Consider the following 18,227-nt stretch of genomic DNA (forward strand, 5'->3'; position numbering starts at 1 on the left):
AGTGACCTCTTGCATAATGGAGCATTGTGGGGGGTGAGAGGACAAGAGAGCAGCTGAGAGCAGCTCAAGGAGGATGAGGTACAGAAAGGAGGTCAGGGGATGCCAGAGCCCAAGGCACCTATTTCTAAATACTGCAGAGGGTCTTTGTCACACCGGAAAGGGGACAGCTCTCCTTCCTCTGCTGCTGTAGGAGCCCCTAAGCCAAAGAAATCAGGTTCATCTTTTTATTAACTACTATTATTAACTTAGTTTTTGATCTTTTTACTTATTAGTAACATAGTTTATTTACATGATGGATTAAATGGGATTGGGCAAATAATATGAGAATCTTACAAGACAATGTGTTTTAAATTCTGAACAATTGACTTTTAGGATACTACTTGTCAAAATTTTGAGACATCTGTTATTATATCTCACACTTAGAGATGGAAAGAGTCCTGAGGCATATATTACTCCTATGCATGGAGAAAAGATAGAGCTGATTAAAAATGAGATGATGGCTTTTAATATATACTTAGTTTCAGAGGCCACATTCCCTCCCACCCAAATGCAGGCAGTCCTTTGCTGGTCCGTCACCATGCTGACTGTACTTAACCTCCATCCGGCAGTGACCCTAGAACTGTCAGGGTGGCTCTAGGGCAGGAATGTGCTTCCGTGTATTAGTTGCACAGCAGTGACCCATGCACCTGGGCGCCTTTCCGCACCCTCACAGGCTGCGCAGGATATGCTACTTTTGCGTAAGTCCAGATGCAGATCTAAGAAGCTTAAGTCCATGAAATTTCCAACTGAGTATTTTACTTCTTTTTGATCTAGAAATTGTGCTCTAAAATGTCATTTTCTATTAACCTGTTTCTATAAAGTTTATGCTTTACAGAGGAAGGTGTCATGCTGTGAACATAATTAAAATTTCAATGAGAATATTGTTTATGGTACATTTGTTTCTTATAACAACCCTTAGAAATATTTCAGAGAAGCATTAGGATCACATTGAGAAATCTGAGGTCAAGGATGGGGTGTGACTGGCCCAGATTCCAGAGCTAGCAAAAAAGGCAAAGTAAGAACCCAGGCCCAGGAACTCAGCCTCAGCTGACACCCTTTCTCCTTCACCTAACCTGCCTTAAGCTGTCAGTCTTTGAGGCTTGGCCTTACTGAGCGGGACACTCCCCTGGTCTTATCTGGTCATCACTGGGTTCTTGGCAGCTGCTCTCTCAGAAAGCAAATCTGTTTCTTTTCTTAATTGCCTGGGGACCCACTTTATAGGCTGTTGCCTCACAGAAAGGATCCCCTGGCTTATCTTGCCCTTACCCTTTGCAACAGCAAGGATGGACTTGGGAAGCATTATGCTATGTGAAATAAGGCAGTCAGAGAAAGACAAGCACCATATGATTTCACTCACATGTGGAATCTAATGAACAAAATAAACTAACAAACAAAGTAGAAACGGACTCATAGGTAGAGAACAGACTGACAGCTGTCAGGGGAGGATTGGTTGTGGGGCTGGGTGATAAAGGTGAAGGGATTAAGCAAACCAACAAAAAAACCTGGTAGACAATAGTATGACCAGAGGGAAAGGGGGCTGGGGGGAAGTAGGGGAGGGTAAAATGGGGATAAATGGGGATAAAAGGAAACTTGACTTGGGATGGTGAACACACAATACATGATACAGGTGATGTGTTAATAGAATTGTACATTTGAAACCTATATAGTTTTATTAACCATTGTCACCCCAGTAAATTCAATTTAAAAAATTGGGTATTTTCTTACTGAGTTTTGAGAGTTCTTGTTATATTCTAGATGCAAAAACTAACCTTTTTTAAGTTTCAAGATATTAAAGATTTTAAAAAAAATTTTTTTTAAGAGAGAGGAAGGGGAGGAGAGAGAGAAACATCGATATGAGAGCAAGACATTGATCTCCTGCCTCCTGCACGCCCCCTACCAGGGATAGAGCCCAAAACCCACGCATGCGCCCTGATGGGGAATAGAACGAGCAACTCGGCGCCCAGGACGACGCCCAACCAACTGAGCCATACTGGCCAGGGCAGTCTTTGTTATTCTTTACTTTTGGGGATTTTATTCCACCACATAAACTAAACTGGTTTTGAAATTTTCACAAAAGACAGAATATAGTAGTTCTTTCATGTCAGGCCTCGCCAAGCGTCTGCCATACTTAAAACGTTATCATGCTCTGTGTCAAAGGAGCTGTGCCAGTGGGGTGTGTGGCCAAAGTTGGATGCATGCTCCTGTCACGTTTTCTTAGCATCCGGAAGCTCCTGGCTTGTGAAAACCAGAACCACATCAGGCAAATGAAGCTGAGGAGAGAATGACGTGTCAGAATTCTGGCCAGGTCTCCGGGTAGGCACCACACTGGAGGTTTGGGTGAGGTCTATGGGCTGTGAGGGCCACAGGTTAACAATGACAGACATGACTGGGAAGAGAGTCAGGACTGAAAATGGGAGGAAAGGAAAGTGCTCCTTGGAGGGGTGAAGAGTCTAAGGGATAAAGCTATTTAGCATGGCTTGTCTCCTACATGCCCTGCTTCAGCAGTAGGGAGTGGATTGGTAGAGAGAGTAGATCATGAGCCGCCACCAGTGGCTGTATCCATAGAATCAGTGTTATTGATTACTGCAGCAATGAGACCTTGTGTGCACAGCACCAAGAACTGGGCCCTTCCTCATAGCCGGTCCCCTAAACAAACAGCTAAGTGATGATGGAGCGGGTCATGTGATCCCATGGAAGCTTCTGGCCACAAACATTTGTGCGTAGAAAGAATGGTTAAACAAAAACCACCTCCAAAGAAGCTGCTGGGGAGCCCTCCTGAGTTGCTAGTGAGCCCCTTTTTGAGGGAAAAATAAATGCAGAGAAATAGGCACCTGAGAAATGGGTAACGTTTCCTCCACTATAAATTTTCCTCACCAGGATCCTGCCCCCTGCCCCTCTTTCAGTTTTCCTTTGTAGTTAGGGTGGGCTTGCTTTCCTGAGCCATGGGAGAGTGTGAGAATGTGGCTTCGTAATGAGCAGCAGGAAGTTTTCTTTATGTTTGACGTCCCCTGAGGATGGCTCCCCATAATAGCCTATTCCTCTAACAGAGTGGCCACAGATCAGCCCCGGCCAGCCCGCCGAGCAATCCTGAGGTTGGAGGTATGAGGTAGGGAACCTCGGCTCAGGAACAATAGCTCACTCACACTGGCTTTGTTCACTGGTGGCGTCATCTCACATTGCTATCCAGTGTGTTTCCTAAAGGGGACGGCTGTGCCAAGAGGCAAGGGCTTACAAGGAAACAATATCCAAATGTCAGTTTAAGTAGAAGACAATTTAAATTAGACAGTATAAGGCATTTCAGCAACTGCTCTAATGTGAACCACAAATTTGAGGTTGCGGGATACCTGATTGAGCAGAGCAGGGAAAATGCATTTTCTGGACCTCTGTCTTTAGTGATTGCAGAATGGGCTGCTATGACATTCCCGAAATTCAGGCCTAATTTTCTCCTGGATGGAAACTGAGTCAAAAGTTTATCTTGTTTCCTCAAAATGCAGTATTATGAATTGGGGTTGTATGCTTAGAAACACATTTTATGCAAAAACCAAAAACAACAAAACTTGAGTAGTAAAATAAATGCAGAGAAAATACAATACAGATATATACTCTTTTAGACAGTTTACATGTTTAATCAAAAGCTGGATACACAAGCTGCTCAGATCCTTGATGGGGTTTTCTGTGCAGCCTGCACTGTGTGCCATAGACTGTGAGCCCAATAACATATAGCTCCAGATCCTGCTAAATCTGCCTCTAGCAAGCAGAAACATTGTTTTTGCTCCAGTGACCTTCAAAGTGCCTTCGAGATTAGGGCCATCCATCTGGAAAACTTTCTTTGCTCTGAATGGTAAGTGCAGGGGAGGCACAGTTCCTATGGTGACATCAGATTTGGCGTTGGTTGCAGGCATTTGGTAGCCTTTCTAACCGTGAATCCAGTGGTTACTGCTGCGCTCTTATTTACCATGAGAAACAGTGGGCAGGGCATGAGGACTAGCTGTCTTCAGACTTTTAATTGGCAGTGACTCCTGAAGCGTCCCAAGGCTCTTTTGACCCCAGTGTTAAAATGGGAGTGGAGGAAGGGGCGGTTTAGAGGCTGGAACTTCCCTGAGCCTTGGGGTAATGGCAGGGAAGTACAGTGCAGAGAATCATGCTCGCTGTTGCACAGACCCAGACCTACCCTAGCATGTCTTGCTAATCCTGCCTGGCCCTCAGCTTCAGACACCAAGGGGAGATGTTCCTCTTTGGTCTAAGGCCTGCCTTTGCAAATCCTCATTTTCTCTACCCGCACCGCCCCATATATTGACAAAGCAAACATCCATCCCGTTGGGAAACCCCGTCCTCACCCACAGGAATGTGGTTTAGCCTAGTAACCCAGATAGGGCAAGCCAAGACAGTCACATACCTGTATGAAATTGACACCTTCCCCAAAGATACGACGATTCAATCTCATCCGCAGTTATGTTTTTATGTATACTTTCAATTTGTAAACACTGAACTTAAGTGATTAGATATTTAAATGAAGCCAGAGCCACTGGCTCTTTTGAATTATCCCCCCTACCCTCCAACAGAAGAGATCCTTAGGATATACCAGATCCGTGCGGGAGGGGTCTTCCCCCTTGGACTGACATGTGCACACTGGGTTGGAAAGGAGAGGGAGAGTGTTGTGTATTAAGGACTACGGGGTGGGGAAAGGAAACTTCATTCTTGGAACTAGAATCCGCAGTTGAATCTTAAGTGCATTTTCCTATGGAAATGTTATAAATTATGGTTAAGTTCAATGGTAGTTAGGTTATCGGTTAAAGATAGTTTGCTGGACAGGATCTGTAGGGAAATGGATTGCCCATAAGTAACCCTTTAGAATACAACCTGTTCATATAATGTGGGGTACTAGAATTTTCAGTTTCTGGTCAGAGTCTTGATTTCAACAGGTTCTAGGCAAGGCACTGGAGTGAAGGAAAGTACCTAACAGGAAGGGAAAGGGGAGAATAAAATGGGCAAGTTCAGCAAATTGGAAAGAGGAAGCACCATGGTGCTGTTTCTATTAATCCCCAAACTGCAGTTTACTCAAAATGAAAATTTATATACTTGCAATAAAGTAAAGCATTTACTATTGTCAAATATTTTGACTATTACTACTTATCTGAGTGTCTTTTAGATATCTGTAATTTTTTTCACAGCCATCTTGACTTAATGAAAGCAGTTTGATGACTTGAGTACTAGGTTAATATGACAATATTTTCTATGAAATGAAGAACCTTATCCTTAACCCAAGTCTGAATGCATTTAACCTTAATTTCCTGGGTAAAGTGATTTATAAAGAACTTTAATAGGCTTAATTTATATACAAATTAACATTTATTTTACATGTGATAAAGTTAAAGTAGTTCCTTTGGACTAAGAGTAGGGAAAATATTTTAATGATCTCTTATTTTTTTAACTTTAAATATATATTTTTAAATTTTTCAATTACAGTTGACATACAATATTATATTAGTTTCAGGTGTACAATCCAGTAATTAGACATTACATAACTTACTAAGTGTTCACCCTGATAAATCTACTACCCATCTGACACCATACACAATTATAATATTATTGAATTTATTCCCTTTGCTGTACTTTACATCCCCATGACTGTTCTGTAACTACCAATTTGTACTTCTTAATCCCTTTACCTTTTTCACTTAGTCCCCCAACCCCTCCTTCCATCTGGCAACCATCAAAATGTTTTCTGTATCTAAGAGTCTGTTTCTGTTCTGCTTGTTCATTTATTTTCTTTTTTAGATTCCACATATAAGTGAAATCATCTGGCATTTGTATTTCTCTGTCTGACTTATTTCACTCAGCACAATACCCTTTAGATCATCCATGTTGTTGCAGATGGCAAGATTTCAAAATTTTTAAAAAATATGTTTTTATTGATTTTTGAAGGGAGAGCAAGGAAGGCGGGGAGACAGAGAGAGAGAAACATTGATGTGAGAGAGAAAAATCAATTGGTTACCTCCCGCACACACCCTGACTGGGGATCGAACCCACACCCTGGGCCTGTGACCTGACCAGAATTGAACCCACCACCTTTCAGTGAACAGGATGATGCTCAACAAACTGAGCCACGCTAACAAGGGCAAGATTTCATTCTTTTTTATGGCTGAGTCATATTCCATTGTAGGTATGCACCACTTCTTTACCCATTCATCTATTAATGGACACTTAGGTTGCGTCCATAACTTGGCTATTGGAAATAATGCTGCAATAAACATAAGGATGCATATGTCTTTTTGAATTAGTGTTTTGGGTTTCTTTGGATAAATACCCAGAGGTGGAATTGTTGGGTCCTTCTTTGTCTCTTGTTATATAGCCTTTATTTTATTTTATTTTTAAATTTAATTTAATTTTATTTTTTTATCCCTTCTGTATAGCCTTTGTTTTAAAGTCTATTTTGTTTGGTATAAGTATTGCTTCCCCAGCTTTTTGTTACTTTGTGTGTTTCCATTTTTATGAAATACCTTTTTCCATCCCTTTATTTTCAGTCTGTATGTGTCTTTCAATCTGAAGTAAGTCTCTTGTAGACGGCCTATGTAAGGGTCTTGTTTTGTTATCCAGTCATTCTCTGATTGGAATATTTAATCCCTTTGCATTTAAAGTAACTGTTGACAGATATGTTTTCATTGCCACTTTATTATTCATATTTTTAATCTCTTTTTTTCTTTGTCTTCTTAAAGAAGACCCTTTAGTATTTCTTGTAAAACTGATTTGATGGTTTTGGACTGCTTTAGCCTTTCTTGTTGGGGAAGCTCTTTATCTGTCTTTGATTCTAAAAGATAGCTTTGCTGGGTAGAGGAATCTTGGTTGTAGGTTCTTGCTTTTCATCACTTTGAGTATTTCTTGCCAATCCATTCTGACCTGCAAAGTTTATATTGAGAAATCAGCTGGAATCCTTATAGGAGCTCCCTTGTAGGTAACTAACTATTTTTCTCTTGCTGCTTTTAAGATCCCCTCTTTGTCTTTAACCTTTGGTATTTTAATTATGATGCATCTTGGTGTGGGCTTCTTTGGGTTCATCTTGTTTGAGACTCTGTATGCTTTCTGGATTTGTGTGTCTATTTCCTTCACCACGTTAGGGAAGTTTTTTATCATTATTTTTTCACATAGGTTTTCAATTTCTTGCTCTCTCTCATCTCCTTCTGGCATCCCCATGATGCAAATGTTGATACACTTGAAGTTGTTCCAGAAGCTTCTTATACTGTCCTCATTTTTTTGGATTCTTTTTCTTTTTGCTGTACTGATTGGGTGTTTTCTGCTTTCTTATCTTTCAAATCTCTGATTTGACCATCTGCTTCATCTGCTCCACTGTTGATTCCCTGAAATGTTATTCTTCATTTTTGACTAGTTCTTTTTTATGTTTCCTGTCTCTTTATTGAAGTTCTCACTAAGTTCATCTACCCTTCCCCTAAGTTCCTTGAGCACCTTGTAACCAGTGTTTTGAACTCTGCATCTGGTAGACTGCTTGTCTCCATTTTGTTTAGTTTTTTTTTCTGGAGTTTTGTTCTGTTCTTTTATTTGGGGTATGTTTCTTTGTCTTCTCATTTTGCTTGCCTCTCTGTGTTTGTTTCTATGTGGGGAAAAGTAGGGAAAATATTAAGGTATGGCTTGTATTAACTATTTCCAAGATATATTTTAGAGAAGAAATATTTTCTATTTTAAAGGAAATATATAATTTTATAGAAGAAAATCACTTTCCTAATAATTACGGTACTTTAGGACCCTCTTTGAACATTTTTTATTCATGTATTGCTGATTAACATTAAGACAAATGAATCAAAGTGTATCTTAATCAATATCTACATTTAAACATTAATGTTAACCATATTTTAAGTGTGTTACAAAACATTTATTTATAAAATTCTTGATTGGCATATTAACTTAATTCAGATATATAAGTTGTGAAATCTGACCACTCAAATTACTAGCCTTTCTAGATAAATTCACTACCTATTAAAATGAATACCTGTATTGGTAGTTAAAAAGTGATTAGTGTAACTATTAGCATGTTTTTATTTACTTTCCTATGGTATTAAGTTTTCTTTTTCACTGGATGTATAAAATAGAATTTACAAAATTAAGACACAACTGTTACAATAATGGAACATAAACATTCAGTAACTTGAGCTTTTTACTATGGGAAAATGTAGCTAACAATATTACCATTTTAAAAAATTGTTTATCAAACTATTTTATCAGTACTATCAAACAAGACATTGAACACTGTTTTTTATGATTGAAAATGATAAATTTCAGTAGTTTCAAAGAAATCACTGTGAACTAATTCATGGCACTTTCATGGTGTTCAGAGCTTTCTCTATATTTTATATTTCTTCTTCCTAATAGCATTATTTTAGGGCCATGGCTAGGGATGCTGCTAAACATCTAAAATGTATAGGACAGCCCTCACAACTAAGAGTTACCTGGTCCCAAGTATTAGGTTGACACACCTAAGTTGTGCCAAAGAAGTAGCGTTGTCCTCATTCATTCAGTCAGAACTTACTGAATGCTGAGAATAGAGTTAAATAAGATCTGGTTTCTGCCTTGAAAGACATTTTCAACCTTTTCAGAGTTTAGTGGAGAAAACAGACAGAAAAACCAGAATTACAGAGCAGTATGGTAAGTGCTAAAATAACCGTGCCCAAGGTGCTGTGAGCCCACGCAGAAGGGGCATCTGAATTGGACAGGAAGGAAAGAGTTCCTCTAGGGAAAAGTTGATTTGAATTAATGAAAGTTAGGCAAAACACATATCAGTCAGGAAAAGAGACACTTTTCTAGGTATTTGAAACAAAGAGAATTAATCTAGAGATTTTTACACAGCTGAAAACAAAAGAGAAGACAGTGAGGAACTCAGATGAGCAATAGCAGGAAGAGTCTACCACCCCTAGCCTGGAGGGATAAAGGCAAGAGGTGGTGCTACTTGAGCCGGACACTGTGCCACCTGGCAGGAGGAGCTGCCTAGCTGGAGCTGGAGCCAAAGAAGAGCCTCAGCAGCTGCTGGAAAAGCTACTGCAGCAGCCCACACAGAGAGAAATACCCGAGCATCTCCTACCAATGCTTCTTACTGGACAACCTGGCCAGAAGCCACTTGTCACAGGAGCCTGGGGATTGTGCTTCTCTACACTGCAGAGAGACAAAAATGGCTGGAGAAAAACGCTGGGAGCAAACAAAATACCACAGAGCATAGTAGTATGAGAAAGGTTCTCTGTATTGTGTTCTAGGCTTAGGTGATTTGACATCTCAGCATCTCCAAGGGTAGCGATAGCACTAGATGAAGTGACATGACTCCATTTGCAGTTTGGGAAGGACACTGTGGCTGGGTTGGAGGTGAGTCAGAACAGAAGACAGGAGACTTGTCAGGAGCCTAATGCAGTCATCCAGGTGAAGGTCCTAAATGCTGGAATTAAGGCAGAGGCAGCCCACACTGAGCAAGGATCTCTTACATTTGGTGACTACTGAAGGAAGGAAAGGAAGTCTAGGACCACCACCAGGTTTTGGCCAGTAGGTGACACTGCTGGGGCAGAACCCGGTCCCTCTGATTCCAAGCCCACTGTGGTTTCACCTGTAGTAGTTTGAACATGGGTAAGTCTCAGATCCCTTGGCCCCAGTGTCCTAATCCTTACAATTAGTGGTCAGAAGTTCCCGAGATCTATAGGGTGATTCAAGGATCTATACTTTTACTCCTTTAGCATTTCAGATTTCAATGTTGTTTCTTCCAGTGTTCCATTTAATATAATTTATACCAACATATTACAAATACCTTCTTGTTTGTATATTTAACTTGGTATATATCCCTGAATTTCAAATTCAAGTACAAATTCTTATTTAAAAATTACTGGTCATAGTTGTTTTCAGAGAATTCTCATTGTGACTAAAATGTTCTATTCTAAAGTTCATACACCCCAGAATCTAGCTTGTAGACAATGGATTTCACAATATTCCCATCTAAAATTCTTTCTTGTAGTTCTGTTCATAAATATCTCTGGCAGAGCTCCCACAAGTTACAAGCCTGGCTACAAAACCACTGACTGAATTGCAATCCTTGTTAATAGAGGTCAAAGTGTTAGTTCTAAATAATGCAACTTGGTATGTTACTTGGAAATTCCAGGACAAGCTTTCTTCCGTGATTTTCAGTTTCTTTCCAAGTAGACACAACAATCACGTTGTTCAGCTACATGAACCAAATAGTAAGTCAATGGTCTTTTAAAAAGCATGTTGCTCCAATTAGAAACTGATTTTCTGCATGTATTTTACTGGGTCTTTATCCTAAAACTTAAATAAATTTTAAGTTTTAAATTTAAATTTTGGAGGTAAATACTTAGACTTTTTAGTGTTCTAAAAATCTAAACTTCTTCACATTGGAAAAATAATGGTGGTATATTATAATGAGTTGTTACGTTGGTACAGATATTGAAAGGCAGGAGCACTTATACAACTTCACATTAAGATAATCTTTAATCTAAGTGTGTAAAGCACATCACTCTTACTGTTTAAGAGTTCACAGCTTTGTTCTGAAGGCAGCCATATAAACCTACCATTGTAATATGTTTGGGTAAAGCAATTTGGGGAGATATCTATAACCCACATAGTAAGGGATTTAATTCATTAGAGTGGGATCAGGAAGGAATTCTTAAAGAAGATGACACCTACAGACAGTCTCCAAGTGTTAGACTAATGGTATGCAGGCTTTTCTAAACCTGTTCTTACCTTAATTTCTACTACTACATCAAGCCATCCTTCTAACTATATTATTTTACTTACTGTAGGATGGCCAGCCATCCTAGTTTCAGCCATGAGAGTGCTAAATCCTGGAATATTTCTCACCCTTGCGGTAATTGGGACAGCTGGCCACCCAGATATACTTCCTCCCAATCATGCCTGTATTACTTCCTCTTCCTTTGCTCATGCCAGTTTTCAAGTACTTTCCTGTACCCCTTGAGTCCTTAGGGTCAGTTTAACACAGTTTCATCCTGGGTTATAAAAGGTCTCCTAGTGCCCTCTAGTTGTGGTGTCAGTAATATGTCTTTGTTCAGCCAGATTACACAATACGGGCTCCTGCCTGTTCTTCTGTATCCAGTACAGATCATAACAAGACTGTTATTACTACATAATATGCAGTCAGTCAGTCCCTGGGTCTGGACTTGACTATAAACTGACTGCTTTGTTTCAAGATTCTGAAAAGCTAAAACAGTCACAATCCTCAGTCCCTCCCAGAGTACATACAGGTGGACAGGGGATGCTGAGTGTTGGATTCATTTTGCAACTGGTTAGATGTCACATCTAGCCTTGTTGCCAGGGTGATTCAAGATTCAGCTTATGTGGCTCATTCAAATGCAACCCACAGCACTTCAGGCCCCTAATTGCTCCATTATAACATTAAACTGCAGAGAGCATGTGGTGGCCCCATCAGGCTTCTGATTAATGGAATTGGGTGACTGAACATCAGAAAGGCTCTAGGGTTTGAAGTCTCTGTAGTGTGCCTGGTCTCAGATGGAATCAGCCCTTTAACTATGGCTGGTCCTGAGAATCCTTCCTAACTGGGCATGACACAGGGGCAAATAAAAACAAACCCGTTCGAGAATTTGGAGAGTAGAAGCAGATCAGATCTCTTTGCATGAAATCAGATTTTCTTCTGCACTCAGAAAGGCTAAGTTGAATTGGGACCTGACCTCCAGGTCTTTAAACAACTTCTCCATCTTCTCTTCTGCTTTTAATTTTACCTTTGGAGGTAATGGCATTGATTGGCATCATAAGGACTTCTGGTATTTGACTTAAGTCAGGGTTATGTCATGAGGCACTGAACTTGGAGTCAGACACCTGAGGTGCATGTTCTACTGCTGTGTTTGTGTTTGTTCATGAGTTTGAAGCAGTGGAGAAGAGCACAGGCTTTGGAGGGGGCAGCTGCAGGATCCCCTGACAGATTACCTAATCTGCCTGAGCGGCCATTTGATTATCTATAAAATGAAAGCCATTCTATTGACCTCTTAGGTTTGCATGAGTACTCAGTGGCGTGTTGTTTCTAATGCTTTTAGTACAGGGGCCTGACGTGTAGTAAGCACTTAATAAATGGTAGCCTTTTATGGTTATTATCATGATCCTTTCTTCATTCATTCACTAGTCATTTATTGAGAACAGGGGGACTGTGACATTTAAGCTGGCTCTTGAAGGCTGAGGAGGACTTGGCCTGATGGGAAAAGTTAAGGAGAGCAGGCTTTTCGTGTGTGGTGGGCTTCAGGGCATGTGGAGAAAGGAAGAAGGTGCAATATTTAATTTGAATTTTTGTTTCTGAATTTCTAGTACTTCAGTGTTATCCCCATGTCTCTCCATTCCTCTGCCAGTTGAAATGCTGTTGGCAGAAGCCCCTCACTAATGTGGTTTCCTTCACAAAGCTGACCTAATACGACCTCAGCTTGTCCCTCCCACTCCTGTGTTCCTGCAGCATTTTGTAGCTCTCATTAGAATTTTGGGGTATTCTACAGACAGTAAGCGGCTGAGAGCATCTTGCACTAGTTCTTGTACATACTAAGTACTTAGTCTGCCTATTAGCTGTGCTATACTTAACATAAGCTGACATTTCATTGTGACACATTTTGAAATCGTTGCTTTTTTTATTTGAAACTAAAAATTTTTTTCTTTTTAAGCAAAGAGAAGACAGTCTTGAATGATGCCTTGGCTTTTTCATTCTAGCAGTTTTTCAGAACTTAAGTTTCAGTGGATTCAGTTTACCATCATATTGAATGCACAACCCATGATTATCTTTTTTTTTTAAGGGATGTATATTTGCATTCTTTCCTTTATTGTGAAATGAATTAACTTTAACAATTAAAATTTTTTTATTTGATCAGCTCATTTATGGGGCATGCCTTTTTGTCTGTTAGCAGTTAATAAACAAAATAACTTGCCCCTGTTTATAAAGGCTCCTTCGTGGGGGAAATGGCTAAATCCTGCTGTTGTTCTCTGTTGCAGGCAGTGGCCACAACTGAGGAGCCTGATGTGCAAAGCAGGTGTGAAAGCCAGGCGGGCGGCGGCTGCGGAGATGAAGGTCTGCACGTGGGGCTGGTGGACACAGGTGCGCACGTGGGGTTGAGCCGCGCTGCCCTGTGGCCACGGGCTTCCGGCTCCAAGAACATGACAACAGCCCAGAACGGCCACGGGCGAGTTGCTGCGATCCCCTGTTCAGCCTCGGGTACGACCGACCCCAGCATGGTGACGTACCCAGCCTGTCAGAACGGAGGCTGCGCCGCTGGTGACGCCGAAGCCCAGGACGCCAGGCTCGGCCCCGCCAAGTTCGTGCGCCTCTTCTCCGTGAGCAGGAAGAGGGCGGGCGCCGCCGAGCGGCCCCGCTCCGTGGTGCTGATGGGGCACTCCTCCACCTGGAACGCCCTCGCCTCCTTTCGGAAGATGGGATCTTTTAAAAAACTGAAGTCCTCCATCCTTCAAGGAATTCAAAACCGAGAGGGGTCAGATGCCGCCAAGGAGGCGGCCTCGGAGCCTGACCTGGGCCCAGCCCTCCCAAACGGGGCGGCCGTGGGAATCCCAGCGGGCACGCGCGGCGCCCCGGAAGCCACGAGCGCGCTCCCCCAGCCCGGGCCCGCGTCCGACGGCTCGGACCCCGAGGAGGCGGACGACGCCTTCCAGAGGAGCACGCACCGCTCCCGCAGCCTGCGCCGTGCCTACGGCCTGGGCCGCATCAGCCTCCGGGACTCGGAGCCCCCGGGCCGGCCCTCGTCCCCCGTCGCCCGGGAGCCCCCGCTGTGCGCCATCCTCGTGAGAGACGCGGAGAACAACAGCATCGCCTACCGGAGAAGCAAGAGCACGGACAACCTGAACTTCCTGAGGAAGAGCTCCTTCAAGAGGAAGTCGGCCTCCAACCTCGCCGACCTCAGGGTGGCGCCCGAGCGGCCGGCGCCCCGACGGACGCTCAGCAGCTGCTCTGCCGACTCGGAGAAGCTCGGCGGGTCCGAGAGGAGGCCCAGGCGCTGGAAGAGCCCCATCAGGGCCAAGGACTTTGACCGGGTCCTCAGGCTGGTGAGCGGCGCCACGGACGCGGCCTGGAAGCGAGAGCGTCCCAAGGGCGAGGCGCCCTGGCCCGGCGACGCCACCCCGCGGCCCGGGCCTCGCAGCCGCCTGCACGACGACTACTCGCGCCGGGTGTCCAGCAGCGCGGAGCTGGAGCGCCGGCGGTGCGCCGCGGCCCCGGACTTCAGCCCCGCCGCCCCGCGGGGCCCCCGCATGGACGTGGAGACCGCCGTGTTTCCTCTCGAGGCCCAGAGTTGCGGTCCTCGCACCGGCGGCTCGTCACCAGGCCCGACGGCCCGGGAAGTAGCGCGCGGAGACTCCCAGGAGCCAAAACCCGGCAGCCAGTTCACGCCCCTGAGGCCCACCGCCCCCAAGCCCCCTAGCCCGCAGAGCCCAGGCGCGGGAAGCGCCAAGTGTCCCAGCAACCTCAGCGCGCTGTCCCTGAGTTCAGCGGACAGCGACGAAAGGGCAGACGGCCTTGTGTCCTTCCCGGAGTCGGTACAGGCCACATGTGACAAAGGCCCTGAGGACAGCGGTTCCAGCAGCCACCCTCAGCTGAGCCTCGGCGGGGCTTCGGGTCCGGAAGAAAAGGAGGAGGTAAGGGCAGGGCAGGGCCTCTCGTAGACTGCCTGCCGCGGGAGGGGCGCTTGTGACAGCGCCGCCCCGCAGCCCTGTTGGAGGTTGCCCTCGTACAGTGTTTTCCTTGTTGTTTACTCTTTTTCTTTAACTTGCCGCCGGAGCGGGTGGGCTCCGAGCTCACTGTCCTACCACCATCACAGTTCTTCTTGTCTACTTGCTGTTCACATTCAGAGGTCCCCTTTATCTCTTTTGAAATGGAACACTAATGTAGGAAATTCCTTGAGATGGCACTTGCCACGCCATTTATTCAAAATATATTTATTGAGCACCAGCTATGTGCTAGATTGTGGGGGTGCGGGTGGGGGGGTTGAAAAAGACCTGTGTTCCATTCCAGGCAGCTAATAGAGGCTGTCAAGTTTTTGATTTTTGAAACATTTGTTATTGCCCACAGATTTCTAAATGGTTTTAGTTTCCTTTTCAACCCAGTGCATGTAAATGAGAGTCTTTGTGTTAAGAGACCATTACACGTTCTAAGTCCGTTTTATTTCCTAGGAGTGAATTAGAAGCATGCAGTTTGATACCTGTCAAGCCCTAAGCAATGGCAGTTCAGAGAAACTTTTATGATGGTTATTGTGCTTATTTGTAGAGTAGAACATAAGCATCTCATGAATTGAATCAACTAATAACTGTCAAGAACACAAAAGCAATGTTCTTTTCATATCCTGTCAAGTCAGACAACTTTACCTTACTGTATAATTTTCTCTTTATAAATGCATTCAGTAATATTACCTTGCAGAGCTGAAAGATGAGGAAATGCATCCATGTGGGTATGTTGCCAATTATTCTTCACATATAATTCAGACTATTTAACAGGTGTGAATTGGTGCTTGCCATAGAAAATAATTTCCTAGCAACTTCTGCTTCTCCCGATCCCTGAAGAGGACCTCAGTTTTGGCTTAATGCTGCTGATAAATCATTATGCCGCTGATAAACCATTATGCCACATCTTTTGCAAACCAGGACAGCTTCTGAACTGTCCATTATTGACCTTTGCTTTACAGAGAGACTTAGAAACAAAGCCTATCGCAGGCTACTTTCAGGAGATCTAAATCAGCCTGAAGGATCCCTGGGCAGCCAGAGTAGTGAGTTGGCCTCACTTTTTGTGGATCTAGGTTTGCATGAGACCTCAGGGCCAGTATGTCTTCCAGAGGTCTTCTTTATGAGCACCATTTGCTCATTTGCAGATTTCCAAAGAAGCCTTGTGTAACAGTTGTGAGGACACAGGACTTGCTTCCAGCCTTGGGAAGGCATTCCAGTTCTGCTAGCTCTGCTTTGTATGATCGGCCAAGGCTTCACTCCTTCCTGGTTGATGAGATGAAGCACAATTCCTTCCACCAAACACCCTGAACACTTATGGTTTGGGACTCTCCCCCACCCCTCCTCCCACCTCCACATAAAAGGATTTGCATAGATCTGGAGGATTTTTATGTTAAGGTGGGGATTTTATTTTTTTGTTTAACAAAATTAGCAAATAATAATCATTAAAATATTTTGTTCCTGAGTGCATATTAAGTGAACATATGCAAGGCTTAGTTTCATTTTTTAAAAATTGATTTGCGAGAGAAAGAAACATCAGTTTGTTATTCCACTTATTTATGCATTCATTGGTTGATTCTTGTGTGTGCCTGCCCTGACGGGGGATCGAACCCGCAAACTTGGCGCATGGGGATGACACTCTAACCAACTGAGCCACCCAGCCACGGCTATGCAAGGATTAGTTTCTAACTTACTTACTTCCCTGAGTGATTTGACCATTATGTAGTTTTACATGTGTATTTGTTATTCTTAGTTATATATGATTTAATTTCTACCTACAAGGGATCACCAAGGATAGCAGACAGACATAAGTTATTATAATTGCATACATGTTGATGGATAATTCTACAAATATATCTTAAGACAGTCACCACATTTTTAAGCTGCATTCATTTCCTCAGAATTACATAGCACATCAAGCTTCCTCTTGTACTTTTAATGTAAATATCAAAAAGAAAAATATGATAATTTTGTCCAATTTTTATTTTATGTATTGGTAATCTTTAGTTTTACTTGAAGGGAAGTGCTTGTAAAATATAACCTGAAACTTTCTCTTTTATTTTTATTTACTTATTTATTTAATTACTTATTTATTTTTGCTTAAACAACAGAAATTTATTCTGTGACAATTCTGGAGGCTAGAAGTCCCAGATTTTCTCTTTTATTTTTATATTTAGAAACAAAAAAACATCTTGCAAAATGTAAGAATTTTAATCTTCATGGGTTAAAAGCAGTTTTATTTATCTTGTATAGCATTACACAGAATTAAATTTCAGTCTTTACTGTATCTTAACGGATAGTGTATTTTTAAAAATGTATTAATAGTATAGTCCTACTTTCATGTGTAGAGCTAGTTTAAGCTGTGGTTATTTTTGAGTACAAAATGGTTGAAATCTGCATATTACGATATTTAAAATATAATGAATTTTCAATAAGGGAGAATAAATTTTTATTTAAAATCATTTATTTGTAACTAGCCACTCTAAAAGTGGCAAAATATTTTTTAAAACTCTAAACAGTTTAGTAAGATTTTATATTACTGTGGAAAAGTTGGAAAATGTTGGGCTACCTTCATTTATAAAGCATTGTCGAAAAATCACCTCCTTAACGTTATACTTCTGCCACCTAGTGGTAAACTTTGTTGTAAGAACAAAGATCAGTTGACAGAATCCCTAAAATCGTTAATTTGGTTTAAACATGCAGTGTGGCATTTATACTTGTCCACAGTGCTCTCTGAACGTTATAAAGGTACGGACACAGGAACTTAGCATTACTGCTGGTTTTCCTGCCGAGCCACGCAGGAATGCCTTTGGCTGAATTGGGTCACTGGTAAAGGGATCTTTATAAGTTCAGTAATTCGTGATAGTGTTGAAATATGCCGTAGGTAGTGATTTTCATCCTTCTTATCCCATGGCACACATAAACTAATTACTAAAATTTTGGGGCACACCAAAAAATGTTACATTTTTTGTTGATCTAACCAAAAAAATAGGTATAATTTTGATTCATTCACACCAGACGGCTCTTGTGTTGGCTGTTGTCATTTTTTTATTTGACAGTCTAAGGGAAAAGAGGTCAGTGCCCTTGACTAAACAGTCAGGTATGGCATGTTTTAAAAACTCTTTTGGCATACTGGTTGAAAATCGCTGCCATAGATGAAGCTCTTTTAAATGATGAGAATCCATTGTAACTCCTTCACAGGGAGCTTTAGTCTTTTGGTAAAGTTTCTAGTTTGGCTGGGATCTTGGTTCCCTAATATCGGGCAAACTGTTGAGCTTCTGTTGGCCTCAGTCTTCTCAAGGGTAGAATGTGGAATAGCTTTATCTGCCTTGGAGTTTTTAAGAACTAAGGAAACTATGCATGATAAACATTTAGCCTTGAGTTTAACACTGGCTGTCACTCGATGATTACTATCAGTTTAGATGATTTTTCCATTCTAGGTTGACCCAACTGCTTAC

At 42.2% G+C, this 18,227-nt stretch overlaps 1 protein-coding gene across 4 annotated transcripts in view; it reads left to right on the top strand.

Annotated features, from left to right (window-relative positions):
• SPATA13 (spermatogenesis associated 13) overlaps positions 1-18,227 on the top strand; it is a 310,734-nt gene that overhangs the window by 221,972 nt on the left and 70,535 nt on the right. For all 4 annotated transcript variants that reach the window (XM_081130574.1, XM_081130575.1, XM_081130572.1 and 1 more), the window contains one exon: positions 13,042-14,691. In XM_081130574.1, coding sequence (XP_080986700.1) covers positions 13,042-14,691 — 1,650 coding nt within the window. The remainder of the gene's footprint in view (positions 1-13,041; positions 14,692-18,227) is intronic.

This window comes from Miniopterus schreibersii (genome assembly GCF_964146895.1).
Source record: "Miniopterus schreibersii genome assembly, chromosome: 2".
Taxonomy (NCBI): Eukaryota; Metazoa; Chordata; class Mammalia; order Chiroptera; family Miniopteridae; genus Miniopterus; species Miniopterus schreibersii.